At 41.8% G+C, this 19909-nt stretch overlaps 1 protein-coding gene across 3 annotated transcripts in view; it reads left to right on the top strand.

Moving 5' to 3' along the window:
* The window catches only part of sgcb (sarcoglycan, beta (dystrophin-associated glycoprotein)), a 62012-nt gene that overhangs the window by 34895 nt on the left and 7208 nt on the right, over positions 1-19909 (top strand). The window contains exons 1-4 of one of the 3 annotated variants that reach the window (XM_043691104.1): positions 444-464; positions 700-906; positions 12216-12401; positions 16920-17111. In XM_043691104.1, the coding sequence (XP_043547039.1) occupies positions 462-464; positions 700-906; positions 12216-12401; positions 16920-17111 (588 nt within the window). In that variant the 5' untranslated portion in view covers positions 444-461. Of the gene's footprint in view, positions 1-443; positions 465-698; positions 907-12215; positions 12402-16919; positions 17112-19909 lie in introns of those variants that run through there. The other 2 variants (XM_043691103.1, XM_043691113.1) reach the window with 2 other exon arrangements.

The following is a 19909-nucleotide window of genomic DNA, read 5'->3' on the forward strand; positions in this document are numbered from 1 at the left end:
TCCAGTGGTGCACTTACAACATATTGGCGTTGAACGTAATGATGAGTTTACGAAGAGATCTCATGGCGACTCAGTTCAGAACATCAGAGAGGTTAGAAAATTGGGCTTTCATTCAGCCCAATGCAGTAAAAGCAGAAACAAAAGCAATCCAACGAAGAGTTACCAGGACAAGTAGGGGTTAGAGAGTCAAAGATGAAATACTGATTGGGCTTGTTTTCATTAGAGGAGGGAGGTTTAGGGATTAACGTGATGGTATTTAAAGTCATGAAGTAATAGGATAGTGTCTTTTATTCACTGGGTGTCGCTGGCTAGGTCAGCATTTAATGCCTATCCCTACTTGTCTTTGAAAAGTTGGCAGTGAGCTGCCTTCTTGAACCACAGCACTCTGGGTGCTGTTAATAGACCGATAATAAAATTCGGGAAGGACTTTCAAGATTTTGACTTCATGACAATAATAGTTTATGGTTATTTAGCTATCTTAAAATGTAAAACTTTGGAATGTGTACTTTCAAAGACCAGTGTGTCTCTGTAACTTCTACTTTAAACATCTTTTCATTGCAAAATATTTTTTCATCACTGTATTTAGTAAATATCTAAATTGGTTCATAGTAAGACCTGAATGACATATTTAAAAAGGGAATAGCTGCAGAGCAATTGCACATTATTGGCTCTACTAATTTCCAACTTTTCTTTTGACAGAGTTCAAATGGTCCAGTCCGACGTTCCATGCACGAGAAAGCAGTTGATCGTAGAAATATAAACAAGGAGCACAACAGCAACTTCAAGGCCGGATATGTTCCTATTGATGAAGAGAGATTGCATAGGACAGGATTGAGAGGTCGTAAAGGCAACCTGGCCATTTGTGTAATTGTCCTTATGTTTATCCTTGCAGTGATTAATTTAATTGTGAGTACTATCTTTTGTCAGTATGCTAACAAAACTGAATAATTATGGGAATTTGATGTACTTTTAATAGTAGCAGTTATTTTGCTGGATTAGTAGTCCATTCTGGGCTATTAATCAGAGACAGGAGGTTTAAATCTCACCATAGTAGCTGGTGAATTTAAAAATCAATAAATAAATCTGGAATTAAAAGCTATATGAACAATGGTGTTCAGGAAACCAATAAATCAACATGATAGTCTGTCTAGTTCATTAATGTCGTTTTGGCTATGTGATTCCAGATTCTGAGAATCATATGAAAAATCCAGTTGCAGAATCTTAAAAGTCATATTCAGGTGAATTAATGTACCCAATGGCTAAAGTTACAAGGAAGCCTTGCATAACTACACAAATTGGTTTTGTTTTACAAGCATAGTATCTATTCTGATTACATTCTAACTCCAAAACATTGATTTCATATATATTTATGCGACTGGTTCATATACGTTATTAGTGTAATAGCAGTGTTGCCAGTACAAATGTGTGTTAATCTTCTGTGTTTTCCATTTGATCTTTTTATGTTGGAGGTCATTAGTGAAAGCTGTATCAGCTAACGATAAAGAATTGTTAATACTGCTTTATTTTATTAGTTTGCTCTTGTGGATTATTCCCTTTTAAATAGTTCTATGTTAGTGCTACATTTATGTATGGGATGCTGTTTCTGTCGGTCAAACCTTGTCCTGGTGGAGTTTGTGTATTTTGAACAAAAGTGCTTGCAATTCACTTCTCCCCCCGGTGGCAAGTTTAGAGTCATAGAGATGCACAGCATGGAAACAGACCCTTCGGTCAAACACGTCCATGCTGACCAGATATCCCAACCCAACCTAATCCCACCTGCCAGCACCGGGCCCACATCCCTCCAAACCTTTCCTATTCATGTACCCATCCAAATGCCTTTTAAATGTTGCAATTGTACCAGCCTTCACCACATCCTCTGGCAGCTCATTCCATACACGTACCACCCTCTGCATGAAAATGCTGCCCATTAGGTCCCTTTTATATCTTTCCCTACTCACCCTAAACCTATGCCCTCTCTCCCAACTCCTGTACTCCATACTCTGACCAATAAAAGAAAGCATACCAAACGCCACCTTCACTATCCTGTCTACCTGCGGCTCCACTTTCAAGGAGCTATGAACCTGTACTCCAAGTACTCTTTGTTCAGCAACACTCCCGATGACCTTACCATTAGGTGTATAAGTCCTGCTAAGATGTGCTTTCCCAAAATGCAGCACCTCGTATTTTTCTGAATTAAACTCCATCTGACACTTCTCAGCCCATTGGCCCATCTGGTCCAGATCCTGTTGTAATCGCTGTCCACTACACCTCCAATTTTGGTGTCATCTGCAAACTTACGAACTGTACCTCTTATGCTCGCATTCAAATCATTTATTTAAATGACAAAAAGTAGAAGGCCCAGCATCGATCGTTGTGGTACACCACTGGTCACAGGGCTTCAGTCTGAAAAGCAACCCTCCACCTGTGGTACACCACTGGTCACAGGGCTTCAGTCTGAAAAGCAACCCTCCACCATCATCCTCTGTCTTCTACCTTTAAGCCAGTTCTGTATCCAAATGGCTAGTTCTCCCTTTATTCCATGAGATCTAACCTTGCTAACCAGTCTCCCATGGGGAATCTTGTCGAATGCCTTACTGAAGTCCATATAGATCACATCTACTGCTCTCATCAATCCTCTTTGTTACTACTTCAAAAAACTCAATCAAGTTTGTGAGACATGATTTCCCACGCACAAAGCTGTGTTGACTATCCCTAATCAGTCCTTGCCTTTCCAAATATATGTACATCCTGTCCCTCAGGATTCCCTCACACCTTGCCCACCACCAATGTCAGGCTCACTGGTCTATAGTTCCCTGACTTGTCCTTACCACCCTTCTTAAACAGTGGCACCATGTTAGCCAACCTCCAGTCTTCTAGCACCTCACCTGTGACTATCGATGATACAAATATCTCAGCAAGAGGCCCAGCAATCACTTTTCTAGCTTCCCACAGAGTTCTAGGGTACACCTGATCACATCCTGGGGATTTATTCACCTTCCTGCATTTCAAGACACCCAGCACTTCCTCCTCTGTAACATGAACATTTTGCAAGGTGTCACCATCTATTTTGCTACTTTCTATATCTTCCATAACCTTTTCCACAGTAAATACTGATGCAAAATACTCATTTAGTATCTCCCCCATTTTCTGCACACAAAGGCTGCTTTGCTGATTTTTTAGATGTCCTATTCTCTCCCTAGTTATCCTTTTGTCCTTAATGTATTTATAAAAACCCTTTGTGTTCTCCTTAACTTTGTTTGCCAAAGCTATCTCATGTCCCCTTTTTGCCCTCCTGATTTCCCTCTTAAGTATACTCCTACTCTTAAGTATACTTTTCTAAGGATTCACTCGATCTATCCTGTCTATACCTTAGATATGCTTTCTTTTTCTTAACCAAACCCTCAATTTCTTTTGTCATCCAGCATTCCCTATACCTACCAGTCTTTCCTTTCACCCCAACAGGAACACTTTCTCTGCATTCTTGTTATCTCATTTCTGAAGGCTTCCCATTTTCCAGCCGTACCTTTACCTGCGAACATCTGCCCCCAATTAGTTTTCAAAAGCTCTTGCCTCATACTGTCAAAATTGGCCTTTCTCCAATTTAGAACTTCAACTTTTAGATCTGGTCTATCCTTTTCCATCACTATTTTGAAACGAATAGAATTATGGTCGCTGGCCCCAAAGTGCTCCCCCACTGACTCCTCAGTCACCTGCCCTGCCTTATTTCCCAAGAGTAGGTCAAGTTTTGCTCCTTCTCTAGTAGGTGCATCCACATACTGAATCAGAAAATTGTCTTGTACACACTTAAGAAATTCCTCTCCATCTAAACCCTTAACACTATGACAATCCCAGTCTATATTTGGAAAGTTAAAATCCCCAACTATAACCACCCTATTATTCTTACAGATAGCTGAGATCTCTTTACATGTTTGTTTCTCAATTTCCCTCTGACTATTAGGGAGTCTATAATACAATCCCAATAAGGTTATCATCCCTTTCTTATTTCTCAGTTCCACCCAAATAACTTCCCTGGATGTATTTCCAGGAATATCCTCCCTCAGCATAGCTGTAATGCTATCCCTTAACAAAAACGTCACTCCCCCTCCTCTCTTGCCTCCCTTTCTATCCTTCCTGGAGGAGAAAGTGAGGACCGCAGTTGCTGGAGATCAGAGCTTAAAAATGTGTTGCTGGAAAAGCTCAGCAGGTCAGGCAGCATCAAAGGAACAGGAGAATCGACGTTTCGGGCATAAGCCTTTCTTCAGGAATGAGGAGGGTGTGCCAAGCAGGCTAAGATAAAAAGGTAGGGATGAGGGACTTGGGGGAGGGGCGTTGGGAGTACCATAGGTGGAAGGAGGTTAAGGTGAGGGTGATAGGCCGGAGAGGGGGTGGGGGCGGAGAGGTCAGGAAGAAGATTGCAGGTCAAGAAGGCGGTGCTGAGTCTGAGGGTTGGGACTGAGAAAAGGTAGGGGGAAGGGAAATGAGAAAGCTGGAGAAATCTGCATTCATCCCTTGGGACCTTTTCTCAGTTCCAACCCTCAGACTCAGCACTGCCTTCTTGACCTGCAATCTTCTTCCCGATCTCTCCGCCCCCACCCCCTCTCCGGCCTATCACCCTCACCTTAACCTCCTTCCACCTATGGGTACTCCCAACGCCCCTCCCCCAAGTCCCTCATCCCTACCTTTTTATCTTAGCCTGCTTGGCACACCCTCCTCATTCCTGAAGAAAGGCTTATGCCCGAGACGTAGATTCTCCTGTTCCTTTGATGCTGCCTGACCTGCTGCGCTTATCCTTCCTGTAGCACTTGTATCCTGGAACATTAAGCTGCCAGTCCTGCCCATCCTTGAGCCATGTTTCTATAATTGCTATGATATCCCAGTCCCATGTTCCTAACCATGCCCTGAGTTCATCTGCCTTCCCTGTTAGGCCCCTTGCATTGAAATAAATGCAGTTTAAATTTTTAGTCCTACCTTGTCCCTGGCTGCCCTGTTTGACTTGTTTCTGTTCTCAACTGTACCAGTCTCAGGTTGATCTCTTTCCTCACTATCTCCCTGTGTCCCATTCCCCCACCTTACTAGTTTAAATCCTCCTGAGCAGCTCTAGAAAATCTCCCTGCCAGTATATTAGTCCCCTTCCAATTTAGGTGCAAACCGTCCTTCTTGTACAGATCACTTCTACCCGAAAAGAGATTCCAGTGATCCAAAAATCTGAATCCTTCTCCCATACACCAGCTCCTCAGCCATGCATTCATCTGCTATATCCTCCTATTTCTGCCCTCACTGGCTCGTAGCACCGGGTGTAATCCAGATATTACTACCCTTGAGGACCTCCTTTTTAAATTTCTGCCTAACTCTCTGTATTTTCCCTTCAGAATCTCAACCTTTTCCCTTCCTATGTTGTTGGTTCCAATGTGTACAATGACCTCTTGCTGGCCCCTCTCCCCCGTGAGAACATTCTGCATCGTCTCTGAGACATCTTTGATCCTGGCAGCAGGGAAACAACACACCATTCTGATTTTTTGCTGCTGGCCACAGAAACGTTTATTTTTACCTCTGACTAGAGAGTCCCCTAACACAATTGATCTCTTGGAACCCGACATACCCCTCATTGCATTAGAGCCAGTCTCAATACCAAAAACTTCGCTGTTCGTGCTATGTTCCCCTGAGAATCCATCACCCCCTACATTTTCCAAAACAGCATATTTGTTTGAAAGGTGTATGGCCACAGAAGGGTCCTGCACGAGCTGCCTACTTCTCTTACCTTTCCTGGAGTTAACCCATCTATAGTGGGCGGCATGGTAGCACAGTGGTTAGCACTGCTGCTTCACAGCGCCAGAGACCCGGGTTCAATTCCCGCCTTAGGCGACTCTCTGTGGAGTTTGCACATTCTCCCCGTGTCTGTGTGGGTTTCCTCCGGGTGCTCCGGTTTCCTCCCACAATCCAAAAAAATGTGCAGGGGTTAGGTGAATTGGCCATGCTAAATTGCCCGTAGTGTTAGGTGAAGGGGTAAATGTAGGAGAATGGGTCTGGGTGGGTTACGCTTCGGCGGGTCGGTGTGGACTTGTTGGGCCGAAGGGCCTGTTTCCACACTGTAAGTAATCTTAAAAAAAAAAATCTATATGACTGTATCTGAGCCTTCCCCCCCTTCCCCCACCTTCCTATAACTGCCATCCATCACATACTGTTGCTGTTGCAAATTCCTCATTGCTTCTAACTGTCTCTCCAACTGATCCATTCGATCTGATAACATTCGCAACCAACAGCATTTATTGCAGATATAATCCACAGTAACCCTTAAACTCTCTTTAAACTCCCACATCTGACAAGAAGCGCATATGACTCTGCTACAGACCATTTTTGCTCCTTCACAATCTACAGACCCAGAAAATAACACCATCTTATTCCTCTACAAAACACTGCCCCAAGTTAAATTAATAGTTATGGCTTATATTTTAAGTTTAATCAAGAGACATATCTCAAAAAACATATCATCAAAAAAGAACCCACACTACTGCAGACTTTCTCTAGGTCACACTTAAAAACAATACACTTATCTGTTTCTGTGCTGTGAACCTCGCCCAAACAGTTCCTCCAAGATCAGTTGTGAATTTCACTGTTTGTTAATTTTCCCAGATGCACTCCAATGTCCAGCGATACATGAATTCAAACAGCAAAGGCAGTAACTGTGCAGGTTCACTGCTGTGCCAGTTTCTTTCTCTCTCTCTCCTGCACTGACCTCACCATGTGCTTCCTTGTCTGTTCCTCTCCCTTTTAAAACTGTTGTTGTTTTGCCTTTTTTTTTCCCAAAGTTCCAAAACAATGCAACAGCATATAAAACAGTAATTGCTGCTCCTGGAATTCGAGGAAATCGCCTCCAACACCTAAAATACCTCAATAAAGGAGCAGCTGTTACAGACAGAAATTTTTCCCAACCTCCATCTTGGATTACCCAGAATCACTACATAACGTCTTCAATGGCAGAACAAACAGAGAACGATTATACATCTCAGTGATTGCAAAGGTTGAAAGAAGGCTGTAGCAATGAGATAATCTCAGTCATTATTTCACATGTCCCTGAAATGTGACCGCCAGTCTATCAAATTTATGTGGACGATGGTAGTGTTCCAAATTCCCTATGTTAAACAAAATCATACCAAACCTTGGTGTTGTGGACAAGGTTGTCATAGAGTCACAGAGATGTACAGCATGGAAACAGACTCTTCAGTCCAACCCGTCCACGCCAACCAGATATCCAAACCCAATCTAGTCCCACCTGCCAGCACCTGGCCCATATCCCTCCAAACCCTTCCTATTCATATACCCATCCAAATGCCTCTTAAATGTTGCAATTGTACCAGCCTCCACCACTTCCTCTGGCAGCTCATTCCATACACCTACCACCCTCTGTGTGAAAAAGTTGCCCCTTAGGTCTCTTTTATATCTTTCCCCTCTCACCCTAAACCTATGCCCTCTAGTTCTGGACTCCCTGACCCCAGGGAAACGACTTTGCCTATTTACCCTATCCATGCCCCTCCTAATTTTGTAAACCTCTATAAGGTCAACCCTCAGCCTCCAACACTCCAGGGAAAATAGCCCCAGCCTGTTCAGCCTCTCCCTATAGCTTAAATCAGCCAACCCTGGCAACATCCTTGTATCTCTTCTTTCAAGTTTCACAACATCTTTCTGATAGGAAGGAGACCAGAATTGCACGCAATATTCCAACAGTGGCCTAACCAATGTCCTGTACAGCCGCAACATGACCTCCCAACTCCTGTACTCAATACTCTGACCAATAAAGGAAAGCATGCCAAATGCCGCCTTCACTATCCTATCCACCTGCAACTCCACTTTCAAGGAGGTATGAACCTGCACTTCAAGGTGTTTTTGTTCAGCAACACTCCCTAGGACCTTACCATTATCAGTTGGAAGTTCCAAGCTAAGAATCTGCAAACATGCATGTGTGATATATGATGATCATTGGACGTCTGTGGTGGGACAGGGCAGCAGTATCTGACTGAACAGTTCTCTTCAGGATACTTTGGTCACCCCAAGTGAATGGGGGTCTATAAATGTCTGTCTAAAAATAGGTTGTTGCACCACCACTTGGATTAGGTAGCATACCATGTTGACCATCTTTGTGCTTAAAAGTGGGATTAAACAGTCAGCTCTGCTAGCTGAGTGTGCCAAGACCACTGGATTTGAGCAGCATCATTACCAGGTCTACTTAAGTTAAAACAGCGATGAAATAAATGACATCTTCAAATAAAACCAATAATCCTTTATTGCGTGGCAGAACAGCTGAAGGTCACAAGTCAAGACAGTATTCCAGCAGCTCCAGATACTGGATAGGAAGAAAAACCCAAGAAATCCAACAACATCCAGTGACATTGGAAGCCGCTTTAACACTACCCGTGTCATCAATGGACCATGGTGTAATGGACAAGCTTTTCATCGCTCTCCGGATAAAGCTTCTCTTTTTGAGAATGACAGTGTTATCCATTGATGTTAGAAAGAACATTTTGAAGCACACTTGAGTTGATACTTTCTGCACTATCCCCACTACCCTATGGTAGAATCTATAGGTGAATCTCTTCCAATGAGAGAACTGCAACAAACAATAATGCAGACAGGGTGGGGGATGTAAAAAAAAAACTTGACATTCATGGTGTTTCAACAGAAGTCTTCAAAGCTAGTGGAGCTTTGCTCACATCAAAGCTCCATGTACTTCTAGGGCTTGGAGAAGAAAAAGAACTCCTACTATTCCAACTTCAGGATTGTCACAAGCATAACTATTTTTGTGAAGGGAGATAAATAGTTTTCATAGAATGATTTAAATATTCCCTTTTGTCCATAATAATGGAAATCCTTACCTGTGTTTTGCTGAATCACCCTCTGGTGTCAGCATTATATCTTGACTAAATGGAAAACTCTTAACTTTAGTCATCTGTATGCCAAAACTAAGCTTATCACCTAGATGTGCATGATTTAGAGTTGATGGATGACTGCAATGTCATTGCCCAGTCAGTAGCGGATTTGCAAAGCACTCTTTAATTGATTTTGGTACTGCATACAAAAACATGGCTTGTCCTTAAATGTTACCAAAACAAAACTCTTCTATGTACTAGTCAGCCAAATGGCCCACCTCCCATGTGTAGAGAGACTCCGGAACACCTTGAGCACTTCTCATACCTTGACAGTTATGTTTCCTGGAACATCCATTGAGGAGATCCAGTATCCAATCAACTGTGCTAGTTCAACCTCCTACAAACTATAGCAATGAGTGTTCGACAACACCGACCTCCTGTGCAAGTCAGAAACATCTTAATGTTCAGAGCAGTGAGACTGGACTATACTTGAGCAGTTCCATCAACAGTGCCTGTACTAATGTTAATGTATTTATCGAAGTCAGACACATAGGCAACATTCCTGCAAAATCAACTTTGGTGAGCAGGATACTGTGTCTGGATGACTAAAATGTGTCTCCCCTGTCAGGTCATGTTTTCGACTCTCAAATGGCCAAGGTGCCAGGGAAGGACAAAAATCTTAAAATATTGGAGTAGAGTTAGGCCATTCAGCCCAATCAGTCTGCTTCAGCATTCGATCATGGCTGATCCCCTTACTAATCAAGACCTTTATCCATCTGTCTTAATTACACTCAACGACTTGGCTACTCCAGTCTTCCACCGTGTAGTACGGACTGTAGTGGTGTTGGCAGAAATAAAATGCTCTTAATTACATGTCATGATTATGGCAAATAGGATACAGAACACTACAGCGCAGAACAGGCCCTTCGGCCCTTGATATTGCGCCGACCTGTGGAACTAATCTAAAGCCTATCTATCCTACATTATTCCATTTTCGTCCATATGTTTATCCAATGACCATTTAAATGCCCTTAACGTTGGCGAGTCTACTACTGTTGCAGGCAGGACGTTCCACGCCCCTCCTACTCTGAGTAAAGAAACTACCTCTGATATCTGTCCAATATCTATCTCCCCTCAGTTTAAAGCTATGTCCCCTTGTGGTAGCCATCGCCATTTGAAGACAAAGGCTGTCACTGTTCACCCTATCTAACCCTCGATTATCTTATATGTCTCAATTAAGTCACCTCTCAACCTTCTTCTCTCTAATGAAAACAGCTTCATGTCGCTCAGCCTTTCCTCATAAGGTCTTCCCTCCATATCAGGCAACATCCTAGTAAATCTCCTCTGCACTCTTTCCAAAGCTTCCACATCCTTCCTATAATGCAGTGACCAGAAAGGTACGTAATACTCCAAGTGCGGCCGAGCTTTGTATAGCTGCAGCATGACTTTGTGGCTCTGAAACTCAATCCCTCAACCAATAAAAGCTAACACGGCATATGCCTTCTTAACAACCCTATCAACCTGGGTAGGAACTTTCAGGGATCTATTTACATGGACACTGAGAACTCTCTGCTATCAACACCACCAAGAATCTTACCATTAGCCCAGTACTCTTTATTACTGTTGCTTCTTCCAAAGTGAATCACCTCACATTTTTCCGCATTAAACTCCATTTGCTACCTCACAGCCCAGATTTGCAGCTTATCTATGTCCCTCTGTAATCTGCAACATCCTTCAGCACTATCAACAACTTCACCTTAGTGTCATCTGAAAATTTACTAACCCATCCTTCTACTGCCTCATCCAGGTCATTTATTAAAATGTCAAACAGCAGTGGCACTAAAACGGATCCTTGTGGTACACTACTAGCGACCGAACTCGAGGATGAACATTTCCCATCAAACCCCCCCCCCCCCCACTTCTTTCAGCTCGCCAATTTCTGATCCAAACTGCTAAATCACCCTCAATCCCAAGCCTCGTATTTTATGCAGTAGCCTCCTGTGGGGAACCTTATTGAACGCCTTATTGAAATCCATATACACTACATCAACCGCTTTACCCTCATCCACTTGTTTGGTCACCTTCTTAAAGAATTCAATAAGGTTTGAGAGGCACGACCTACCCTTCACAAAACCGTGTTGGCTATCCCTAACCAAATTATTCCTCTCTAGATGATTATAACCTATTCCAACACCACCCACAGCTGAAGTAAGGCTCACTGGCCTATAATTATCAGGGGTGTCTCTACTCCCCTTCTTGAACAAGGGGACAACATTTGCTATCCTCCAGTCTTCTGGCACAATTCTTGTAGACAATAATGACATAAAGATTAAAGCCAAAGGCTCTGCAATCTCCTCCCTGGCTTCCCAAAGAATCCTAGGATAAATCCCATCCGGCTCAGGGGACTTATCTATTTTCACACTTTTCAGAATTGCTAACACATCCTTCTTGTGAACTGCAGTCCTGTCTAGTCTAGTAGTCTAACTCAGTATTCTCCTCGACAACATTGTTTTTCCAGTGTGAGTACTAACGAAAAAAAAATCATTTAGCGCTTCTCCTAACTCCTCTGATTCCACGTGCAACTTCCTACTACTTTCCTTGATTGGCCATAATCTTTCTCTAGTCATTCTTTTATTCCTGATATACCTATAGAAAGCTTTAGGGTTTTCCTTGATCCTATCTGCCACTGACTTCTCATGTCCCCTCCTGGCTCTTCTTAACTCTCTCTTTAGGTCTTTCCTGGCTAACGTAACTCTCAAGCGCCTCAACTGAGCCATCACATCTCATCCTAAACATAAGCCTTCTTCCTTTTGTCAAGAGATTCAACTTCTTTAGTAAACCACGTCTCCCTCATTCGACCACTTCTTCCCTGCCTGACATAGCGGAACGAAGAGTATATTAATATATAGAAAACCTTTAATTAACTGGCACCAATGTGACCAGGAGTGCACTGGTTGATCAAATATTCTTCATAATCAAGAGGTAACATAACTGCAGTAAACCCAAGTAAAGCTTCAAGACGTGAACATCCTGAGAAAAACTCTGTGAAAAAATCGACACACCTCCTAAAACCATTAAAAACACAGTAACAGAAACTTAATGCAGGGGTATACACATCATTATTACACTTTGTTTGCCGTATAAACACTCTGACATTGTAGTGTTTGAGGTAGATGATTTTTGCTGGTTTATCGAGAACGCCGGTTAAAACAAAGTTTGCAGGAGTAGGTTAATTAGCTCAAGTCAGTTGTGCTTTTAATTCTGATTTATCAGCTGACTTTCTGGTTATGCGACATGTCACAATGGACCTTCTTCAAATTTTACCATTGTGTAAGATGACTGTTACTATTTCAGATTACACTTGTTATCTGGGCAGTAATTCGCATTGGTCCCAATGGCTGTGATAGTATGGAGTTTCACGAGGAAGGATTGCTACGGTTCAAACAGGAATCTGACATGGGCGTGGTATATCCCATGCACAAGAGTACTGTAGGAGGCAGAAGAGATGAAGACTTGTTAATCACTGGCAATAATCAACCAGTAAGTCCAGCCCCTTTATTAATTTAAGTTTTGCAAGCACTGTAAAGCATGCATAATGAGTTGATTGTAGAAAAAATGTTAAGGTTTTCAAAGCTGAACATATAGAGAGTTGACATAACGACTTGATCTGTGTCATAGCACTAACAAATATAACCTAGTGGATAAACTGTTAAATATCCGTTCAAAATAGCTGAATTTCCATGTGGTGCTAGAAATATAAAAGTATTCATCTACAGTTCTCCAAATATCTACCCTTGACCTCCTATTTCTTATCTGCATGCAGCTCCTCAATGATACAGAGTCATAGAGATGTACAGCATGGAAATAGACCCTTCGGTCCAACCTGTCCATGCCGACCAGATATCCCAACCCAATCTAGTCCCACCTGCCAGCCCCCGGCCCATATCCCTCCAAACCCTTCCTATTCATATACCCATCCAAATGCCTCTTAAATGTTGCAATTGTACCTGCCTCCTCCACATCCTCTGGCAGCTCATTCCATACACATACCACCCTCTGTGTGAAAAAGTTGCCCCTTAGGTCTCTTTTATATCTTTCCTCTCACACCCTAAACCTATGCCCTCGAGTTCGGGACTCCCCGACCCCAGGGAAAAGACTTTGCCTATTTACCCTATCCATGCCCCTCCTAATTTTGTAAACCTCTATAAGGTCACCCCTCGGCCTCCGGCGCTCCAGAGAAAGCAATCCCAGCCTGTTCAGCCTCTCCCTATAGCTCAAATCCTCCAACCTTGGCAACATCCTTGTAAATCTTTTCTGAACCCTAACATCAGAAACAAAGCAAGATTTCACTTGAAAATTAATGACCTCCATTGCATTTAATTTGTCACATTGCTTGTCTGACAACTAATATTGGTAACAAAATTTCTTCCAGTTAAATATTTGGAAGCTATTCTCTTCGCCACCCCTAATTTTGTTTCTAAGCCAAATATTCCATCCCCCTCTCTGGCCGTGATTTGAGGCTGTGCCAGATTGTTTACGTAATAGAATCCTAATCCAGCATTGAACATCTGACTTATTCTCTTTCCCCCTCCCCTTTCCCCAAACCCTTGCCATCTACCAAGTAACCTTTCCTAATACCAAGATTGCCTCCTCCCATCTCTGTTATTACCCTTCTCCACCCCTGCAACAATCTGTTCTGTTAAATGTCATATTCATATTTTTGTCCTTCTAGATTTGATGGTTGAATTGATAAACTAAAGTTCTCCTGGTTGATTTCTATCTTTCATCCTCCTTTCAAAAAAAATCTCATACAACACTCTGCTACAATTTTCCAAAATCACACCAGGTCACGCTTACCCATCACCTCTAACTTTCCTGTCCCACATTTGTTCCCAATCCAGCAATAGCTCAAATCTAAAATTCTGATCATTCAAATCTCTGTACGGCACTGCTTCCAGACTATTTTCCAATGTAACCCCATTTTAATACTTGAAATTTGATGTGCTCACAGATGCCAACAAAAATAAAACAGCAATAAACCAGTCAGTAACATTCTAGAGTTACTAACATTAGAAGCATATTAATTTTAATGTATGCATTTTGTAGATCGGCAGTGCATGATATGAATATGAAAATATGTTTTTAAAGTACTGTAGGTTTCAGGCAAGCAAGCAGTGTATTCCCCCCACCCTGCACCGTGTCCCAGTGTGTGTATAATCATGTGTGTGCCTGTGGTAAATAATGGTGAAGCACAGCAACTCTGAAAGCCTGATTAGGTTTCAGCTGATTCATCAATCCCATTCTCCTTCTGTACCTATTAGCACTTACCTGTTATGAATTGCATGTTTTTCTACAAATTTTGGATAAAATTTGCAATTCTCAAAGTTTATTCCTTCATTCTCCACCGGAGTAACTGATACTTGGAGGAAAACTGGAAGTTTTGCTGTCCTCTTTCAAAATAGACCAGTTATTAATTAGGAAGGTGACTCCTCCAACCCCACATGGAATTCAGGACAGACAACAACCTCTTCAATTTGCAAGGGATGTTGAGGTTTACATAAAGGTCAATAAACAGTTACTGAGGAGACTCGACCACAAATAACTATTCTCAAAGCACCTACACTGGAGGACGTTCGGCCACTTGTTGATTGCTTAGCCCTTGCTTTAGAACACTACCTAACAGTGTCTGCAGTAGACACATATCTTGTATCAATCAGTCTCATTATCATGTACTCACAGATCCCATAGTCACTATTAATACAACACATCCCTCTGTTCACTATAACGTAGCTATCTTGAGTATGACCTTCAATAACACTATGTGGAAAACAAAATCAGCAATCACCTGGCAAAAGCCAGTCCCTCTTGCCAAAGTCTGTCTCAGAAGAAAGATTGAAGTCTACCCACTAGGCAGCATTTCTTACATCACTTGTTTATGGGTGTGAGGCTTGGACAATCGATGGGCAACATTGTAAAATAATTAGAAGTATTCTGTCCTTGCTGTCCAAGTTCTTTGTAAGGTCACGTGTCAGGACAGAATTCTTAACACCAAAGGTTCTTGCATCATGCTGCATACCTCGCATTGAAAAATTGCTGATTCAATGTTTTGAGACCATTAACACTATGTGCTCTCTTCACACAGATGCAAGCGTATCTGCTGAGTTTCACCAGCAATATCTGATTTTGTCTCAGATCTCCAACATCCACAGTTCTTTATTTGTTTGTCTGATTTAGATAAAGCTCAGGTTTGCTTGTTTGGTCATACATGTTTGCAAACAAGATTCACAAATACTAAAGCTGTACTTAACAGCAAGCTGAGCATGGTAACCCCAAATGTGGAGACAAAGACAATCTGAAAGTCAAGTTCAGAGCTTGTAGGGAAAAAAAACTACCTTTTAACAGGTCAAATGGAGATGTTTCTACCATCAATTGATGTTCTCTTTTGAGAAGAAAAGTATATCTTCAGAATAAGTGAATGTGGTGCACAGTTAATGCCAACATCCAGCCTTTCATATGCAGTATTTTCAATCAGGAATGTAAATAGGGATTATTTAATGTCATGACCTGCAATTAGGCTGTTCTGATATTTGCCACCACAAAGTTACACTGGGCCAGGAGTGGTTGAGAGAGCTCACTGTCACCAAGCCTCCTATACTCGGGCTTTTTCAATTTTCAGTAGTAATTAACAAGGTGGTTTGTTGCATGACAGCAGTAAATACAGTTTACATTACTAGTCAGGCATTAGTACTAAGGACTGTCAGCTGTACAGAATGCATCTATTCCCTTTGCATACTCGTGCAGAACTCGGTTGCCTCTGCCCAAAGTCTCTGTGGCATTATCAAATTTGGTAGAGCTAATGGAATTTCAGTGATAATTCTTTCAGAACCAATTCCTTATACAGCATCTGTAAAGGGTCTTTTTCCTTATTTGCATGTTCATTCATAGATTCTTTTGTCGATTCAATTTACCCATCAATTGTCTGCATACATTGTCTCAGCCCACATACATAAGCATTGAATCTCCGTTAGTTTTCAGTTAAGTTTTTCAAATCAATTGTTAATTCACCTTCCAATTCTTTAATGCACATGGAACAAGCAACAGAAACTCCGAACTTTTTAAATTGGCCTTAAGAAGAAAACTCCCGGGCTCAGACCATCTGTGTTGGTGTCAGTGGTGGAGGATGAAATGGGGAGGAGAAAATCAATGATTCACCTGTCAAACTTGTTGCTTATACTGTTGATAATGGTTGGATCTCTAACCAACCTACTGTGAGACTGAGGGGGGAGCAGGGCAAGGGCAGAGCCAAATGTTTCTTGGCCCTGAAGCACTAAGCAAAGCCATGGAGGAGAGTAATATTGGAAATGTGGCATTTGTCCCTTGAATTTCTACAACTAATACACCACAGAATGAGTGAACATATTAGTCCTTCCTAATTTAACAGCACCAAATTTTTAATCGGAGTCTATATAAAAAAAAAACCTCCATTATTAAAATGAGTAAATCTGTGCTGCAAAGATGTTAGATGCAAATACCTTTAAACTCAAAATTATAATTTTAAAAAATCAAGTCATTTGTAATTTGTGTAATGCTGTATAATTTTAAATCAGATATGTCATAATACAGAACACTTATTAGTATTTTTATATTGCAGCATATTCTAGAAGTTGGACAACTTTAATTTCCCTTTTAGGCTTTTCCCACATACCGTTCCTCCTCTTTTGAAGGAGAAAGTACAAGTTAATTCACCTGTCTTTCTTTTTCTATCGTTTTTGAGAACATCATGAAGTGCGTGAAAGTAGTTTTCATTCCTGCCCTGTGGGGAAATGACTGCCTTACATATACTGCCTCTCCATGCCAAAGCAAGTGCTGTGGTTGCAACCCTGAGACTCACCTCCTCTGATAACCAGCCAAACTGTTAGTTACGTTATTTATTCGCAGCCTTACAATATGGCAAAGACAAATGAACTTAAATGGGTTCCTGTGCAGTTCCTTTTTGTGGTCTGAATTAATTTGTTTATGGATTTATAATCACAACTTTTGATCCTATGCCCTTTCTAGGTGGTGTTTCAGCAGGGAACAACCAAGCTCCGTGTAGACAAAGATAAAACCTCCATCACTAGTGATATTGGAATGTCGTTTGTTGATCCCCGGACCCAGAAGACTGTATTTAGCACTGACTATGATACCCATGAGTTCCATTTACCCAAAGGTGTGAAGACACTGAACGTACAAAAGGCATCCACAGAGAGGGTTAGTATTCAACATGTTTGATTTCTTTGACGTTCAATACTTCATGCTATTTCACACATATCCTTTCCTTACAACTTTACTTGGTATATTTTTGGATGTTCTGAAACATCTCCTTAAAATGTCTGCTATAGTATTTCTACCAACCTATGTTTCCCGGATTACTTTTGCCAGCTGTTTTCATTCTCTCATAAATGCCCTTGTCTCAGTTTAAAAATCTAGTCTTAGATCTGCTCATCTCCCTCAAACTGTGAAATTCAGTCATATTGCGATCAGTTTTGTCTGAAGATTTTTTTTGTAACTTCTAGCCCTGTCTACTGTTACACTTTTAGGTTTCTCCACTCAGTCCTTTTCTATCATCATTTCCCTTATTATGAACTTGCTCTCCTGTCTTCTCTATCTAGTTTTGTAGGATTCTTCCAAACCTAATGCCTGTCCACCACCCCAGTAATTCAACTTGCCAGAAGCCTGGTCTGAGCAGATCCAGGTGATGGCCATCCTAACGGTACAGATCCCACTTTCCCAGTACTGGTATCCGTGCCCCAGACAATTGAAACCCGCACCAGTCCATGCATTCATTTCTAACTTTTGGTAACCTTTGTCAAATTGCTCGTGGAGAAAGTGAGGACTGCAGATGCTGGAGTCAGAGTCAAAATGTGGTGCTGAAAAAGCACAGCAGATCAGGCAGCATCCAAAGAACAGGATAGTCGACGTTTTGGGCATAAGCCCTTCATCAGGGAATGATATGCCCAAAATGTCGACCCTCCTGCTCCTCACATGCAAATTGCGCGTGGTTAAAGTAATAATGCAGAGATTATCCTTAAGGTTCTATTTAGCCCCAATCTGCTCATATTCCCTTAGCGAGATCTTTTTTCTAGTTCTGTCGATGTTGGTGTCTACCATGAACCACAATATGATCCTCTGCTGCAAGTTCCTTTCCAGTTGAAAGGAGATATCCCAAACACTGAAACCAAGCAGCCAACACAATCATCTGGGCTCTCCCTCTCTCTCTCAGTTGCAGAAAACTGTATCTAATTCCCAGTGCTGGCCCTCCTACCACTACATTCCTGTCAACTCCTCCTCTATATAATGATGCGATGGTCAGTTCATTCATCCACCCACCCTGCAGTGCTTGTTTTCATCTATACAATAACCTCAAATCTGTTGGGCAACGTCAAAGGCTGAGGCTCCTGCAATTCCAACATTTTGATGCCCCTTACCTACTTCACTTACAGTTACACCCTCCTGTCCCTGACCATGTCCAAATCAGAAGACCCTATTCTAAGGGATGAGACTGCCTGAAACAAAGCATCCAGAAAACATCCCACCTTCCTAACGTATTGCAGTGTCTGCTCAGTCATTGAACCAAATCTAGGCTAATCTGCAAATCGTACTGCATATATGTTTACCTTGGATCATGTGGAGTAGACTCCAAAAGCTCCCACCTCCCACACAATGTCTGCCTTGCCATCTTTATGAATTAAATTAAATCTTTATAAATTAAAACTTAAGTATGATCAATAAACCCTACACCTCCCAATAAGCTTTAATAAATCTTGTATAAATACTAATATTTATAAAACCTGACATTTAGAACATAAGAACGAGGAGCAAGGTATGCGTCTGGCACTTAGAGCTGGCTCCACCATTCAGTAAAATCACGGCTGAAGTTTTCATAGCCTCAGCTCCACTTACCCACCCTCTCAGCATAATCCTTAATTCCTTAACTGTTCAAAAATTTATCTATCTTAGCTTTAAAAACATCTCCTGAGGAAATCTCAACCGTTTTACTGGGCAGGGAATTCTGTAGATTCACACCCTTCCAAGTGAAGAAGTTCCTTCTCAATTCAGTCCTAAATCTGCTCCCTCTAATCCTGAGCCTATGTCCTCTTGTCCTCGCCTCACCTGCCAGTGGAAACATCCTCTCTACTTCTACCTTATCTATTCCCTTCATATGTTTCTGTAAGATCCCCACCCCTTAATTTTTCTACATTTCAGTGAATATAGTCTCAGTCTGTCCTCATAAGCCAACCCCCTCAACATCAGAATCAACCTAGTGAACCTCCTCTGCACCCCCTCTAGTGCCAGTACATCCTTTCTCAAGTAAGGAGACCAAAACTGCATGCAGTACTCCAGGTGTAGCCTCACCAGTACCCTGTACAGCTGCAACATAAACTCCCTGCTTTTAAACTCAATCCCTTTAGCAATGAAGGGCAAAATTGCACTTGCCTTCTTAATTCCTTGTTGCACCTGCAGACCAACCTTCTGTGATTCATGCACAAGGACATCCAGATTCTTCTGCACAGCAGCATGCTGCATTTGTTTCCATTCAAGTAATAGTCCTTTTTGCTGTTGTTCCTACCAAAATGGATGACTTCACATATGTTTATTTAATTAATTAATTCAGTCCTGAATGATAAATGAGCAAAATACTCACTTATCAGTTATTCTGTGACATCACACTTGATTTTTTTTTCTCATCAAGTTTTGCTGCTGATTGATCCCGCTCTGTTGAATAAGGGGAACTATGGAGCTATGAGGGAGGAGCTGGCCAAAGTTCATTGGTGCAGTACCTTAGCAGAGATGACAGTGGAGGAACAATGGAGGATATTTCTGTGTATAATGCAGAAGATGCAGGATCAGTTCATTCCAAAAAGGAAGAAGGATCCTAGGAGGAGGCATGGGTGGCCGTGGCTGACGAGGGAAGTTAAGAAACATATAAAGTTAAAAGAGAAAAAGTATAACATAGCAAAAATAAGTGGGAAAACGGTGGACTGGGAAGCTTTTAAAGAACAACAGAG

The sequence above is a fragment of the Chiloscyllium plagiosum genome, chromosome 1 (genome assembly GCF_004010195.1).
Source record: "Chiloscyllium plagiosum isolate BGI_BamShark_2017 chromosome 1, ASM401019v2, whole genome shotgun sequence".
Lineage (NCBI taxonomy): Eukaryota > Metazoa > Chordata > Chondrichthyes > Orectolobiformes > Hemiscylliidae > Chiloscyllium > Chiloscyllium plagiosum.